The following is a 14,942-nucleotide window of genomic DNA, read 5'->3' on the forward strand; positions in this document are numbered from 1 at the left end:
AATGATCTCATTAGTAGTGACTCACACTAGCAGGCTTTATTAAAAATGACTTGCTTCAGTCTAGCCATAAAAAGGCCGATTCAAATTGTCTACACTAACCTGGTATGATTTTAACATATGCACATTAAGCTACTTTCAAACGTGCAACTCTCAGGTAAATTCTGTGCTAACTGTCCCTTGAAATTTAGTTGACACGCACACTTGAATTGGCACAGAAAACATTTTTTTGAGGAAAGAAACAAGAAGCAAGAAACATGGTTTTTCCTTTTTAATTGTGGGTGGTTTTTCCTTGAAAAGTAACGGAGAGATGAGACTTGGAAAAAAGCCACCAATTAGTTTGATATTCCTTAACACATCTTCATATATACCATTAAGATTAATAGTAGTAACAGAAGATGATATCCCATGGATTAGACATTTATCCCATTCTTCAGATAAAAATAGTCTTCCCCCAAACTCAACACACTAAGTTCATGGCAGCACCACAGATAAGACATGATACAGCCCTGTCTTCAGACTTACATAGTAAAAGACAATATGCAGAAAAGAAGGGGAGTGGAAAGGGAAAGGTAAGAAGAGGGATCAGTTTGCATATTTATTTAGAAAATGTACAAGTTGCCTCGGTAGAGGCTTGCTCAAGGCAGACGCCAGAAAGAAGCTGGTACCTATACGTGAGGCGACGCCCTGCTGATCCTCCTACTGGGAGGTAGAAGATGAAACTAACCAGTGATCCTTAAGGGTTTTCCTTCAAACAATTCTCACACTATTTACATTCTATACACAAAGGACTCTTTATTCAAATCTCCAGTGTGTTCCCCACATCATTTCAAGCCGATGTAATCCTACAGCATACAATTTCCACCAAACAATAACCTGTACCTCATGCCATTCAGATCAAACAAGTTTGTACAGTATTCTAAATTTCTGCCATTATGGTGGGTCAACCTATGTCTTTGAAAGTTTAATCTTCCAAGATACTCTTAAATATACCAGAGGATGTCACTGAAATTTTTCTGAAGGCTGCATTTTAACATTTGCCCATCAACATGCTGTAAATAGTCATTAGTAACACCCTGGAAGCATTATTTTTTAGTTCAACTAAGCTCATTAAATGAATTTTCCCTAACTTTCTATTTCTCTGAAGAAAGGTAAGGAATATAGGTTATTCTCTCCTTGGTTATATGCTGAGTCAATTTACCATGATACCAAGAGGTGAGCCTACTCATCTTCCCAGATGGTACAAATGTCTCCTTGTAGGAGCTCAGAAGATTTGCATTTGTGTACATTCTAGTTCTGTGTGGTGGTGGGGGACAACAGTTGCCCCACACTATTTTCTGAACCAATACTGAGTTCCAGGATATTAGAATTTTTAAATCCCCAGAAATGATGTTCTTTTATGTCCTTATTAATATTTCCTATTCACCATTTTGTTCATGACTTGGGTTTGGATCCCAGTGCATCAACTCATGGTGGTGGAGCTCCACTATGGAAGAGGGAGCAGAGGGCAACTTTGCCCCCTTCACCCTCCACAACGCAGCCTCCTGACCCCCATTAGTATGTGGCCGCAGGAGTTCCCTCACTTTGGGAATCAACCTTCCTGGGGTTGCAGGGGACTGCTGTGGGGAAGGAAACACAGGAAAGATCCACAATCTCTATGCTGATGGGTCATGGTATGCAAGCTGTGGGTACCTTTAATAGGGCTGAGGGAGCCTCAGCTTGCTTGGCATGGTCTGTGAAGCTCAGTAACCCCTTCCCCTTTGTTCCTTTTAGCATGATTAGGCATTTCCATACATGATGCAAGTGAATTCCAATGAGCACTTCTTAATTTTCGATGACTGAGAGAACTTATCAAAACCTACAACATGGCCAGAAGACAGATGCACACTTAACTTTCAGAGGTGCTCTTGTTCAGAAGGTGATGCTTTTCAGAGTCCCCAAACTTGATCTGTAAACTTTCCTGAAAATTAGTCGGGAGACCAAAGGTAACCCCTGGGGATGGGGACCTTCCTAATCAGCAAACTGCTTTTTCAACTCCAGAAGGTTTAAAGATTTAAAGAGCACTCTGGAGACGAGTGGAGGAGGCACTTTCTAAACAAAAAAACAAATGCGAACGTGAAATGTGCCCATATGGATCCCAGCTCGCCATTCTTGCATGTAAGAATTATTTTTCAGTTTGTCCACTCATAGTTTTGACAGATTATATCAGCTGGTGAACAATGTGTTCAAACAATTGTTGCAAAATAGGGATCCTATAAGCAGACCTTGAAACAGTGGAACATGCAAAATACACTACGTGCTTTAATAGATAAAATTAGATGGACTTCATTTCATTGTACATTTTTAGTACTGCAGTCGTCTTTAATGAACACACTAAATAGGTTAATAAAGTTAAACCTTCACACGGCAAGTTGTTTGCACTATTGCTGGGCACGACATGCAATCACTCTGCTCTTCAACCCTCACTATAATGAAGTTTAGTAGATTTAAAACTGACTAATACAAGAAATGGTTAGATACTGCACCAAAGATCTAATCAATCAGAATTCCATATGGAATGGGAATTTTGAATTACCTCATTATTCTATCACCTATTGCTGTTCCTCTGATATATCTAATGAAAGGAATAACAGCTGAAGTCATTCAAATAAAAATAGTACGTACTGTCTTTAAAAGGAATAGAGTAAAATGTGTTCTAAGTTCAAATTATCAATTTCAAATTTATACTGTGTTGCAAATAACTTCTGAACAGAGGGAGTTAAAAGATGTTTTCAGCACCATTATGGTTTCTCTTGCATGTTTCCAGCAAAAACCCCATATACATTTGCCAAGTATGTGGATTTCCATCAGTACTTTGGTATTTGTGGCAGCTTCCAAGTTTACAAAAAGGCTGGAGCCAACAATCTGTAGGTGCAAGGACTGCTGGTCTTTCCCTTGTTCCCTTGTCATCAGCAGTCCTTTCCCATTCTGGGTAAGTTGATTCTCCCAGAGTCATGGGACCCACATGGACTATGTGTGTTTGGAGGACTGCACAGGAGAGAGGCACAATCACCCTCTCCTCCATCTTACATCAGTTATGGCTCTGCTGACGGTAGGAGGAGTGAATTTCCCCCCTCCCCAGCACAGCCTCTTGAACAATGTCCATGCAAGTCCCATGAACTTGGGAATGGATTTTCCCCAGGGTCATAAATGACTGCTGGTGACAAGGGAAAGATCTGCATCCATCTGTGCCTTCTGTTGACAGATCACTGGGTCTAACTCAATATTTATTAACAAGTTACAACAACATAAAGGTTCAAAAACTGAACTGGTCACATATAAATATATATATATATTTACATTTGAACTATTTTTGCCTTTTATATTTAGCAGATCATGCACTGCAGAGGGAACCATGATGAATGTAGAAGTGATCAAACTACTAATACATAATACATTACTTAATATGTATACTACCCTAAACTCCTTATAGTCAGTAAACTAACAATGTAACAATAATAGTTTGCGTTATCACTTTTTGAATAAGTAAAAATAGTTCTACTTTTGTGACTAGAGCCAGAAAACTTCCCTATTTAGTAGCAATTAAACATAGCAAGTGTTTTCTCCCTATACTGACCTGCTATATTTCACTATTGCAATTCTGCACATTCTCTCCCTTTGATGAATAAGGATAAAGGGCCAATTTTGTATGCACACTAACTTTAAATGGGACTAAAAGGTAAAGGTCCCCTGTGCAAGCACCGTATCATTCCTGACCCGACGCTTACTAGGCAGACTTTGTTTACAGGGTGGTTTGCCAGTGCCTTCCCCAGTCATCTTCCCTTTACCCCAGCAAGCTGGGTACTCATTTTACCGACCTCGGAAGGATGGAAGGCTGAGTCAACCTTGAGCCGGTTACCTGAAACCAACTTCCATCAGGATCGAACTCAGGTCGTGAGCAGAGCTTGGAATGCAGTACTGCAGTTTACCACTCTGCGCCACGGGGCTCTTTTAAATGTGACTAATAGTTCATAATTCATTGCTGCAGAAAGGCATATGCTTGGGACCTTAATCTCTTAGGGAAGTGGAAATTATTGAAAAATAATAAAGATTATTGTGATGTTACCTATGGAAAATGGTAGAAGATATGACTTGATTATTTATCGTAAAAATCTCCTGTATCCCAAGGTGCTTCAATATACACAAATCTACAAGAGGCTAGAATGGAAATATGACAATTGTCGAAATTTCAGGATACAACCTAACTTTTAAAAACAGCAAAAATAATTTACAGTAGTATTAAACCAAGCACATTTTAAAATAAGTAAGATCCCTGTACTATCCAATTGTCTATGAGCCACTAAAAGCGAGCCTAAATGAAGAAAATGTCTTGCAAGACTTCCAGAAGACATAAAAGGCTCTTAAATCCAGTCTACTTCACAAGTGTGAAGAAATCACTGAGAAAACCTCTCTGTGTACATTTGTCATGCAAACATGGCACAAAGAGTACATGGGTGAACAACTTCTAAACCCATGCCATGTAAGACCCACATGAGAAACTAAACATATGCAGAAACATATGCAAATCTAGCTCATATTATAAAAAGAATTTGTTTAAGCAGAGACAATGCACTGAGGAAGAAATAAAAATGCCCAACCACAACTACAGATCTACAAGAAGTCAGTGAAATGAAAGAATAACTCTTCTTCCCCGAAAGTATATTGCAAGTTGCCAGCAAGATGCACATGACCCTGTGGCAAGAAGCTTAGCATGAAGTTCCCAACGTTCTCCTCAAACAAAATCACCAAACATTAGGGAGGAGTGGTGGAGGGAAGGAATACTGCAATACAAACCTATGGCCTACTCCTCCACGATACCTTGCGCCAGGTATCAGCACAGGGTCATCATCACTATCATCAGTTTCCTGGAAAACAGAACTTCTTGTGGATGATTCTTCATGAGAAGCGAGCCCTGCGGAATCAGGCTGGGGCTGAGGTTTGGGATTTGTATTGTTTAGGTTGGCAGTGGGTTCTCTACTTTGCTGGCTCAGACTTCCTTGCTCTTCAGCATCTTTCCTTGATAACCTGCCAGACCCCAGGGGAGTACTTATGTCCAAATGAGGATCATCTCCTTGTTCCATACTGGTCTCAGGTGGGTCAGATGCATCATCTGATAGAACAATGAAAATCTGATAAGTTATCTCGCTGACTACATTTTGTATACGTATGAGAATGTTATGAAGTTATAAAATAACATTAATAGAGATAGGTTGCTGACAAGAGATATAAGTAATAAATGTAGCTAGAATTGACAAACCCAAAGGACCTGGAGAACTGTATTATACATTAAAATGTAACATACCTGAATGGGGTGTTCCAACATTTTCATTTGTAAGTATCAGCTCTTCAACATTTGTAATATCCTCCTGTGATTCTTCAAGGGCTCCTGAATTTCAATATTAAAAATATGCAATAAGAATTGCCACTGTATATTAAAATTGTTATAAAAAAACTGGTAGTCTAGTAGAATATGTTACATGATTAAGGAGTGACCTTTGACAAAAAATATTGAAAAACTTTTATAATACACCAATCATCCCCACCTAAATATGAAATAAAGGGAATGGAAAAAGAAAGCTGCCTGATTCCAACTACTTATACAGGTTGAGCATCCCTTATCTGGACTGCTTAAGACCAGAAGTGGTCCGTATTTCGCATCTTTCCTTATACTGGAATATTTGGGAATTTTTGCACATACATAAATGAGATATCTTGGGGATGGGACCCCACTTCATTTATACAAATAGCCTGAATGTAATTTTAAACAATATTTTTAATTGGTTCTTGTAGGTTATCCGGGCTGTGTAACCGTGGTCTTGGAATTTTCTTTCCTGACGTTTCGCCAGCAACTGTGGCAGGCATCTTCAGAGTAGTAACACTGTCCTTCAGTGTTACTACTCTGAAGATGCCTGCCACAGTTGCTGGCGAAACGTCAGGAAAGAAAATTCCAAGACCACGGTTACACAGCCCGGATAACCTACAAGAACCAATGAACTCTGACCGTGAAAGCCTTCGACAATATTTTTAATAATTGTGTACACTGAACCATCTGAAAGCCAAGGTGTAACTATCTCACCTGTATCAGCTGTTAAAAAAGAGCAATAATAAACAACAAACTAACTAACAACGGCAGGCTTTCAGTCTCCACATTCGATGCACTGTACACTGTACTTTATTTTTTTAGGTGAGAGGAAACATTGAAAGCAGGCAGCACGGATCTGCCTGCACGCTGGCTCGAAGGGTCTGGCTTTTGGATCTGTCCAGATATGGGATGTCCGGAAAAGGGATACTCTACACATAGCACATCCTGTGGATAAGTAATGTGAATAGCCTAAGCAGTTGAAATCTACTGGTCACTTTCAAGCAGAAGTGAGAGATATCAATATTCATAAAACTATCGCTAGTTGTTTCTTGAATTAGCCCAATCCAACCCAATGGATTGGATCCCGTGGACCCATTCTGTTAACACCAGCACTTTCCTCAAGTGCAAGGAGCATCCCACAGACGCAAGAGGCTCCTTGTGCTGGATTAAAGCACTGCCTTTAATGGAACAGGGCTGTAGGATGCAACCCATTACTCCTTAGCAAAGCATTTTAGGGGTTGGATCCCACTTCCACAGGAACAAGGAGTTCTGCTCTTGGAAGACATGTTTCACAACTCCGCCCTCCCTCAGAAGCCTGAAATGCCTCCTGAGATTCTGCTCCTCCAAGGAAGCCCTTTGAGCCTGTAGAAATGCTGTGCTGGATCTAACCCTACATGATGGCTTGTCCATAACTGTATTTTAAAAGTTCTTTTACTTTGCAAATATTTACCACCTTCGTGAACTATGAGAGATTAATCTTTTATAATCTATGGTACCATTTTACATGAATCTGGATAGATGGTTTCCTTGGCCACAGGAGATGGAAGCCCAGATGAAAAAGAACCATGAAATCAGTTCCATGAGTCCAAGAATACTTTTGACTTATTTTTCATTGGGGGGAAAAACTCCCACAGCAGATGACAAGATACGTCTGCAACTAAGAATATTTTCAAAAGCACTTTGTAATATGGCACTGGCCACTGTTAGTGAAACAGAAATCAAATTGAGCTGCTATGGCAGCTTTTGTGAGTGTAGAAAGTTGGGATATACATTTTGTAAAATAAATATTTCCACTGGGCTACTGCAACCCCCACCCTACCCAGCTTTGCTTGAATACTTCCACTTACTCTTTGCAGCCAAAATCAAAAATATTGTATTAGGTTGAGAAGTGCATCTTATACATGGTAGACACAGAAACGTTTGAATGTTCAAAGATGTAAAGGTAGAATATGGACCTTGCTATAGCTATAACTTCACATCTTACTTGATTCTTCACTCTCTTGGGTTGGTGGCTCTGACCTCTGGCTTCTTAGGGATTCTTCCTGACTTTCAGGCTTGCTGTGACTTCCACTCCCTCTGGAACTTGAAGCTGTGCTGCTCCTACCAATAAGATCATGCAAAGAGAGAGAGAGAGAGACTCAGCATGAAAACTACAAAAACAGGACAATTTTACTACCACTTCTACTAAGCTTTAGCATTTGTTGACATTATTAAAAAGCCAGCTAAAAGACATCTTAAGACAAAGTTTCAGAAGCCTTTTGCAAAACCTACCTAATTAGTATTCAATTATTTTTATAAAATCACAATACATGTTGGTTTTATAACCCTGCAGCATTTATGCCATGAGGTCTCTTCCATCTTGCCTCCCATCTACATGAAACCACTTGGAGACATTGTACAGGGGCTTGGAGTGAGGTGTCAGCAATAGGCAGATGACACCTACCTCTACTTCTCCCTATCAACTTAATTAGGTGGATCTCTGGAGGTCCTAACAGGCACTTAGAGAAAGTAACAGGGCTAATAAACTGAATCTCTGTGCAGACAGTACTAAAGTGCTGTTGGTCATTGACAAAGCCGCTTGATTACAATTGGGTCAGCTTGTGCCGGAGAGGGTTGTACTCCCTCTGAAGGACTAGATTCATAGCTTGGAAGGGATGCGGCTGGAAGCTCAAGTCTTCTCCATGGCACGTAGCACCTTTTCTCAGCTTCATCTGATATACCAGCAAAGACCATTCTGGGAAAGCGAGATTTGGTCACAGCAATCCATGCTCTCATCATACCCAGGTTAGATTACTCTAATGTGCTTGCCCAAAGTCAACTGGTCCAAAATGTGGCAGCCAGAATACAGATGGGGGCTTGATACAGGCATCGTATCACTCTTGTACTGGAAGATCTTTACTTGCTGCATGTTTGTTTACAGACTGAAAACGGAGTGTTGGTTTTTACATCAGGTAAGATCCATCTCCCAAGACCAGCTCTCTGTGTCTCTCTGCCCCAACTGCAAAGGTGAGGCGGATGGTGACTGGCCACTAGGCTTTTTCAATGGTAGCATGCCTTTGGGATTCCTTCCCACTCGAGCTCACCTGGCATCTGCTTTATTACTTTTTAGGTGTCACACTAAAATATTTATTTTTACACAGGCTTTTAATTCAGTTGTTTTAAGGTCTGCTTCTAGTTTGAGAGCTCTTTTATAGATTTTCTAAGCTGTTTATCTTATGCTGTTTTTATATCCCTGGCCTGTTTGTAAAGACTTGTTTTTAATACTGATAAATGATATTGTTGTTTCTTATGATTTTAAGACATTGTTTTTACTTGGGAGCTAGACCTGAGCAGGTCTCTAGGGAAGCAGCATATAAATTCTCTCAATAAATAATGTATGCAGTTAATCAGGGTTGGTAGTTTCGATGGCCTGATAGTGTGTACTGATTTTTGCTACATTTTTAAATCATGCAGTAGAAATAATTGTAGTACTAGAATAAATAGTAGTAGTAGTAGTAATAGAAAAAAAGGTATACTGTACACTTCAGTAAAAATGAGGGTTTCAGATGACAGCCTGCATATTTTACCATAACAGCAGCCCTGCTAGATTAGACCAAATATCCATTTAGTCCAATATCCACAGTGATCAACCACAACACCTACAAGCAGGGCATGAAAACAAAGCTTCCCCCTGTAGCTTCCCTACCATGGTATTCAGAGGTATGCTATCTCGGAACATGGAAGTTGCATTTATACATAATGGCGAACAAATATCAACAGACCACACATTTGTTTAATCCCTCTTTTAGAGTAATCTAAACCAGGGGCCACCACAGCATCTTGTGGCAGCAAACTCCATATGACAATTATGTGTTGGGCTAAAAAGTACCTTTCCCAAACTTACAAAAACCAAAGTACATTAGTACATAAAATAATAGCAACAACTGCCCCCTTTACCATTTTAAACATTCCTTCTAGTATTTTAAAGATCTTATTCATGGAGCAGATAATATTTTCTAAAAACTGAATGCACCATATATTCATTATTCTAAAGTAATATATCTTCCATAATCAGATCATTACTACAGTACAGTACAAGGCAACTATAAAGATAAAGAAAGGTATAAGTACTATAGTGACAGAAGACATGGCTTACATTGCAATAAGCAGTCTTACCATTCATCAGTGAAGTCCAGCTTTATTGTGCTCGTAGTTGTTCCTTCTGTACTGTAATGTAAACTTAAAACAGGTTCGGCTGTTCCTGGCCTTGGGCTCATCTTTTCATCATCTGAAAGCAAAGTGTTTTTAAGTGTGACCACAAGACTTTACATGAACAGATCATAATCAGGAAGACAATTTGGTTTGTCTTACTAATATGTTCATAACAATGCAGCTCTTGAGGAGCCTACACTAAGGTAAATGCTTATATATTAGCTAAGTTCACTTTTCATTTCTTTGAGGAAGGCCTAAAAATACCAGGGCAATAAAGAAATGAAGCTTTAGAAATGTATATGACATTTCTTCAGAATCAACGGGTGCCATTCCATGCAGAGACTCATTTACCTTTAAAAGAAAAAAACATAAATCTATTGTCTAAATATAATACATCAGAAATGTTTCTGACAAACATGCTGAATACATCTTGAAGACACATCCAGTCAATACTTTGAATATACCTATATATAACCTATTTGTTCTGCTTTGATGAGCTCTAGTGAGCAGACAAGTATGAATCACTCTTACATTTCACAGAATACAAAAACTTGAGTGCAATGCATAAATATTCTTTTACAGTGGGCTACATGCAGGCAACAGGAACTCATTTGGTGCCCACATTGATGGGTATTCTGCTCTGTTAGGTATGCTAGGTAACCAATTCACAAAGATACAGCATCCTAAAAACAACACAATGGAGAGGAGAACAATCTAAGCTGCTTTGGGTCTCCACTGGGGAGAAAGGTGGGATAGAAATTATGTAAATAAATAAATCTATTATGTACCAGGGCAAAGATCCTAAGCAGGTAGTCTGCTTCTCCAACCCTCCATGATTCAACTCTGAAACAGACACTGACACCCCCCCCTCCACCCATGACTGTGTATATCTTTCTACAACACACCAGTGACCTGGATACGCACAGGAGCTGCTAACCAGTTAGCAATTCAAAAGAGAAAGGGCATTTCTAAATGCTTTGGGCTGTTTGTCCAGTGACACTAGATTGATCTTTTAAATTCATTTTGCAAATGGTTCTGAAAACGACTGTGTACAAATGCTTTCTAACATATGCTGCAAGGATGAAGAGGGAGAAAGGGGGCAACAAATGGGCCAGCTATGGGAGGTGATTTACAAAAAGCAGATCCAGAAAATTCTAGAAGAGTAGGTTATATGGCCAGGATTTGGAAGGCATGAATGGAAAACTACCGGTAAGTCGGAGCCTTAAACTTAACTCCATTATAGTATGCGTGTCTCATTTGTTTTAACTTCTGAGCTAGAGCCTTCTGTAATACTCCATTTTAAACTAATTTTCTGACTATAAGGAAAACAACCATATATAGCAAGCTGCCTCTAGACAAAGCCTTGGATCCAAAGAACTAAGCACTATGTACATGTACTGGGGCTTTTCTGGTCCCCCTTCCTACTGTAGTCCCTACTGCTCTTGAAAACCCGTTAATGAGCATCAGGGATCTACTGTAAGGCATAGGGAGGTATGCAGCTAAGGTGGGTTGGAAATTGGCAACCCCCATGTACATATAGTTACGTTTTCCACTTGTGCATAATGTTCTCTGGATTTCACCCAAAGTCTTTAAGCTTTGCTTGCTTAGCGGATTAATTACATAGGACATCGTAGTATCAGAATATTAATTGATGGATATTTTGCTTCGATCAAAGAGGAAGAACGATTGCAGTGTCCACAACTGCCAAGCCATAATGAGACCTGTCAGTAAAAGTAATGATCCCACAGTACCCACTTAATGGTCACACAGACCAGCTAAATCTAAATAATACTTCAGAGTGCTTAGCTTCTAATGACTCATGGGCATCAAAGTAGTCCATGTGTATTTCTATTCAATGGATCAAATCTAAATATAAAACCTCTTAATCTTGACTTGATATAAATTACCTATGAAGATGAGGGGTATCTTTTTATGATCATAATGAGAAACTCACACATTTGATAACCAGAAGGAAATGCCTGTGAGGCTGTACCAAGCATAGCCACATCCAAGGTTTTGGCCCAAGATTCAGATTTTCTTTCTCAGGTTGACTGGTTGAAATCTCAGGGCTATCAGCTAGACCACACACTTAATGTCTTCTTTTAGCATTACTATGCATGCCTGTTTGGGAAACTAATGCACATGTAAACTGGAGATGTGAAGCAATAATCTGGAACCAACAGCTAAACTATCTTCTATGTTTAAGACATGGCTGACGTGTTTTTTAAATTGTGTGTAGTCAATAGTCCAGGTCTTCTAAACAATGAAGCATGTTTACAAATATGGTATGGTGAGATTCTAGTGGTAGGTAGAAGTTCTTCCCCCTTGAACTGCTATTCAATCTGATATCACCAGGTCCTGCTCTTCACCTTTGCCTACCCAGGAATTAGGATGCTAAAGACCCTCGCTTTCACCTAGAAGTGTGCATGGCTTATGTGATCTACCCACCCTGCTTTTTGAAGCAGACACTGAGATAAGAAAAGCCTACTATAGCATGGGGCTTTAAGCATTAAGGCCTGTTTCTCATGTGCGAGGCCTGAAATCTTGCTTTAGCACACCAATATATATAAATCTTACATCCTGGAACAAAGTAAGACATAGATCTTGTAGCGTGTTTCTGAGATGAAGGATTACAGCAATCAGATGGACTTTTCTTTCTTAAGTTCATGAACAGGCCATTGTTGCTTTGCAATCTCTTAACATACCTATCTAAAAGAGTTAGCAACACCAATCATTAACAGCAAGAAATATAGGCTTCTTTTTACAATGCACTAGGGCTTCAAAGTCCTCACTGTGGTCAGAGAATGCCTGCCCTCAGTTCTTGCTGCCACTCTGAAAATAATACCCCCCCCCCAAAAAAAAAGACCCTGGAGAAAAACCCAAAAGCAACATGTTTTCTTTAGGAATCGCTACGAACTCTATGGTTTTACCATATAGTTCATGGGGGATCCTAGAGAGGTGTGACATCACTTCCATGTTTGCCCTGGAAGTGACCTCAAGCTATCGCCGATGGCATCCCCAACCCTGCCCCCACCAACCAACCACAGTTAAAATATTAGATGCAGTTTGTTAACTAGCAAGTTATATGAAAATATAATTTCACATTGGAAAGAAAGTTTATTACTTTGATCACAGACCAACATTCTGCTTCATGCCCTTCAAAATGGAGACATTCTGTTCTACAACCTTGTCTATTCTAAATTATGAGTTGTGGCTCATAAAAAAGTATGAGGAAATCAAGATCTACTTTCCCCTCATACGCACATCAAAATATTTGGGGCTAATTGTGCTTAATACAGAACCCATTTATACATATTTTTCTATGACGTAGCATTATCCTTAATTGGCCCAGAAATGAGTGGCCTAAACACAGATTTATAACAAATAATGCATTGCCTCGTTTGGAGGAGATACTCTGGTTGATCTGAAAGGGCCACTTAAAAATCCCCCTTCATTGCAGGTGATGTGTTCACCTTTTCCAGTAAAACAGCTAATATGGGTAAAGCAAGTAAGCCCCATTACAAGAAACTATTTCAATCTAATTATTCCTCAGCACATTAGATTGGAACTAGCTGGCCCTTAATCTGTAAACTGTAAACTGTTCTGTAAACTGGAGCGGTCCATCTTATTGATCACGTTTTATTTGTATGTAGACGACAGAAAACAAAAGTGTTAAGGAAACAAGGAACGATCCAGGCAGTTATTAGTACCTCTGTAACAGAGTGACAATCAGCAGCACCAAATGCGAAGAACAGTCAAGCGGCAACTGCGTTATTTTGTTCTTGATAGGAAGCATTGGAGCAAACAATAGCAGCACAAACTAAGTAACTACACCAGCTGCTTAATAAACCTTGACAAATGACAACCTGTAGGCTGAGGGTCCTGTGAGGAGCCCTTAGGGGAAGACTGATCAGAGCTGGAAGACTGTTGTGCTGAACCCTCAGCTATCTCTCGCTGTCTCTGCTGTTCAGCCTTCTTAAGCCTCAGCCGCTGCAGACCCCTACGGAGTATAGCTAACTCAGGCGCCATTAATTCTGACAGACAGGAAAAAAAGGGTGTAAAAAAGAAACAGGCATAGAACATAGGATAAAAAGAACATAAAGACTAAAGAGAGAGGTAATAGATATTGAGTAGAGGAATAAAAGCAGCAAAATTCTTTTTTTAAAAGCAGATTACTAATACTCAGTAAATGATATGCAACCTTGTCTATTAAAGCATGCTTAATTGAATGTATCCTTTTTTCAAATTATGTGAATTATGAAACTCATTTCTCATGCTTGGTGCCTCTTCCTATCCCCCAAAATTGAAGCAATTACATGAAGTAACTTTTTTTAAAAAAAGCTAAGGTGGTATGTCATGCATGAAGTTTTACTACAGAACAGGTATTTGTGATTTAATGGGTGGTTCCTTCCCTTAATATATTAATTAATGTAAGATTTTAACATGGAATCAAGGAGACCAAAGACCTGATCAGCATGTAGAAAAGTCACTTTTTCTAAGGGAAGTGACTGTTGCCATCAACGTTTCAGTATGTGGACGTATATAGGGTTTTTTTGTATTTACTGTTTATTTAGAGACTTAGGTAGTGTCTAATGATTCTATCATGTGAAACAACTCTGCGTCTGAGTAACAACTGATTTAAACTGAAACAGCAAGACTTTAGTAAACGGGGTCATTAAAATCTTCCTATGCTGGTGGCCTAGAAGCACTGCTGGCATGGTGTCCCTGAATCATTCCCAATTTCTGTTTGTGGCGCATTATAATCAGGGTGCCATGGGTAGAGCTGCTTCATTGTAGTACCCTAGCACCTAGAATCCAGTCTCTCTTGCCATGTGCCCCCTCAACATTCACTTCCTCAATTCTTTCCTTTCCATATAATCTCATTATGCTCCATATTTGGAGAAGAGTGCTAGACTATTGACCCCACCTTCACCTCTTAGCCATGAAATTTCTACCTCCATTTCTAGCGCAGACTGATGGAAAATAACCCTAGGTGTTGTTTCTCTCTCTCACACACACACGCACACAATGTCTCACAATCCTGTTATCACAGACATTAATTGTATGTATTGTGTAACTGCCATAAATAAAGTTTTTTAAAAAAAGGATCAACTGGCGTCTAACTAATGTGGACATATATAGGTTTTTTTTTTGTATTTACTGTTTATTTAGAGACTTAGGTAGTGTCTAATGATTCTATCATGTGAAACAACTCTGCATTTGAGTAACAACTAATTTAAACTGAAATGGCAAGACTTTCGTAAACGGGGTCATTAAACTGGTTTAAAACCTTTAACTGGTTTGTTGTTTGGGCTGCATGTCCCAGAGAAGTTTGGCTGTAACAGCCACAACA

At 39.4% G+C, this 14,942-nt stretch overlaps 1 protein-coding gene across 3 annotated transcripts in view; it reads right to left on the reverse strand.

Moving 5' to 3' along the window:
• Positions 1 to 14,942, reverse strand: part of DCAF6 (DDB1 and CUL4 associated factor 6) — a 48,950-nt gene that overhangs the window by 9,395 nt on the left and 24,613 nt on the right. Inside the window, exons 11-16 of one of the 3 annotated variants that reach the window (XM_056858720.1) lie at positions 13,456 to 13,623; positions 9,554 to 9,665; positions 7,383 to 7,498; positions 5,339 to 5,422; positions 4,831 to 5,146; positions 2,573 to 2,611 (exon numbers count right to left, since the gene is read on the reverse strand). In XM_056858720.1, coding sequence (XP_056714698.1) covers positions 2,573 to 2,611; positions 4,831 to 5,146; positions 5,339 to 5,422; positions 7,383 to 7,498; positions 9,554 to 9,665; positions 13,456 to 13,623 — 835 coding nt within the window. The remainder of the gene's footprint in view (positions 1 to 2,572; positions 2,612 to 4,830; positions 5,147 to 5,338; positions 5,423 to 7,382; positions 7,499 to 9,553; positions 9,666 to 13,455; positions 13,624 to 14,942) is intronic. The other 2 variants (XM_056858724.1, XM_056858721.1) reach the window with 2 other exon arrangements.

Source organism: Euleptes europaea, chromosome 12 (assembly GCF_029931775.1).
Source record: "Euleptes europaea isolate rEulEur1 chromosome 12, rEulEur1.hap1, whole genome shotgun sequence".
Lineage (NCBI taxonomy): Eukaryota > Metazoa > Chordata > Lepidosauria > Squamata > Sphaerodactylidae > Euleptes > Euleptes europaea.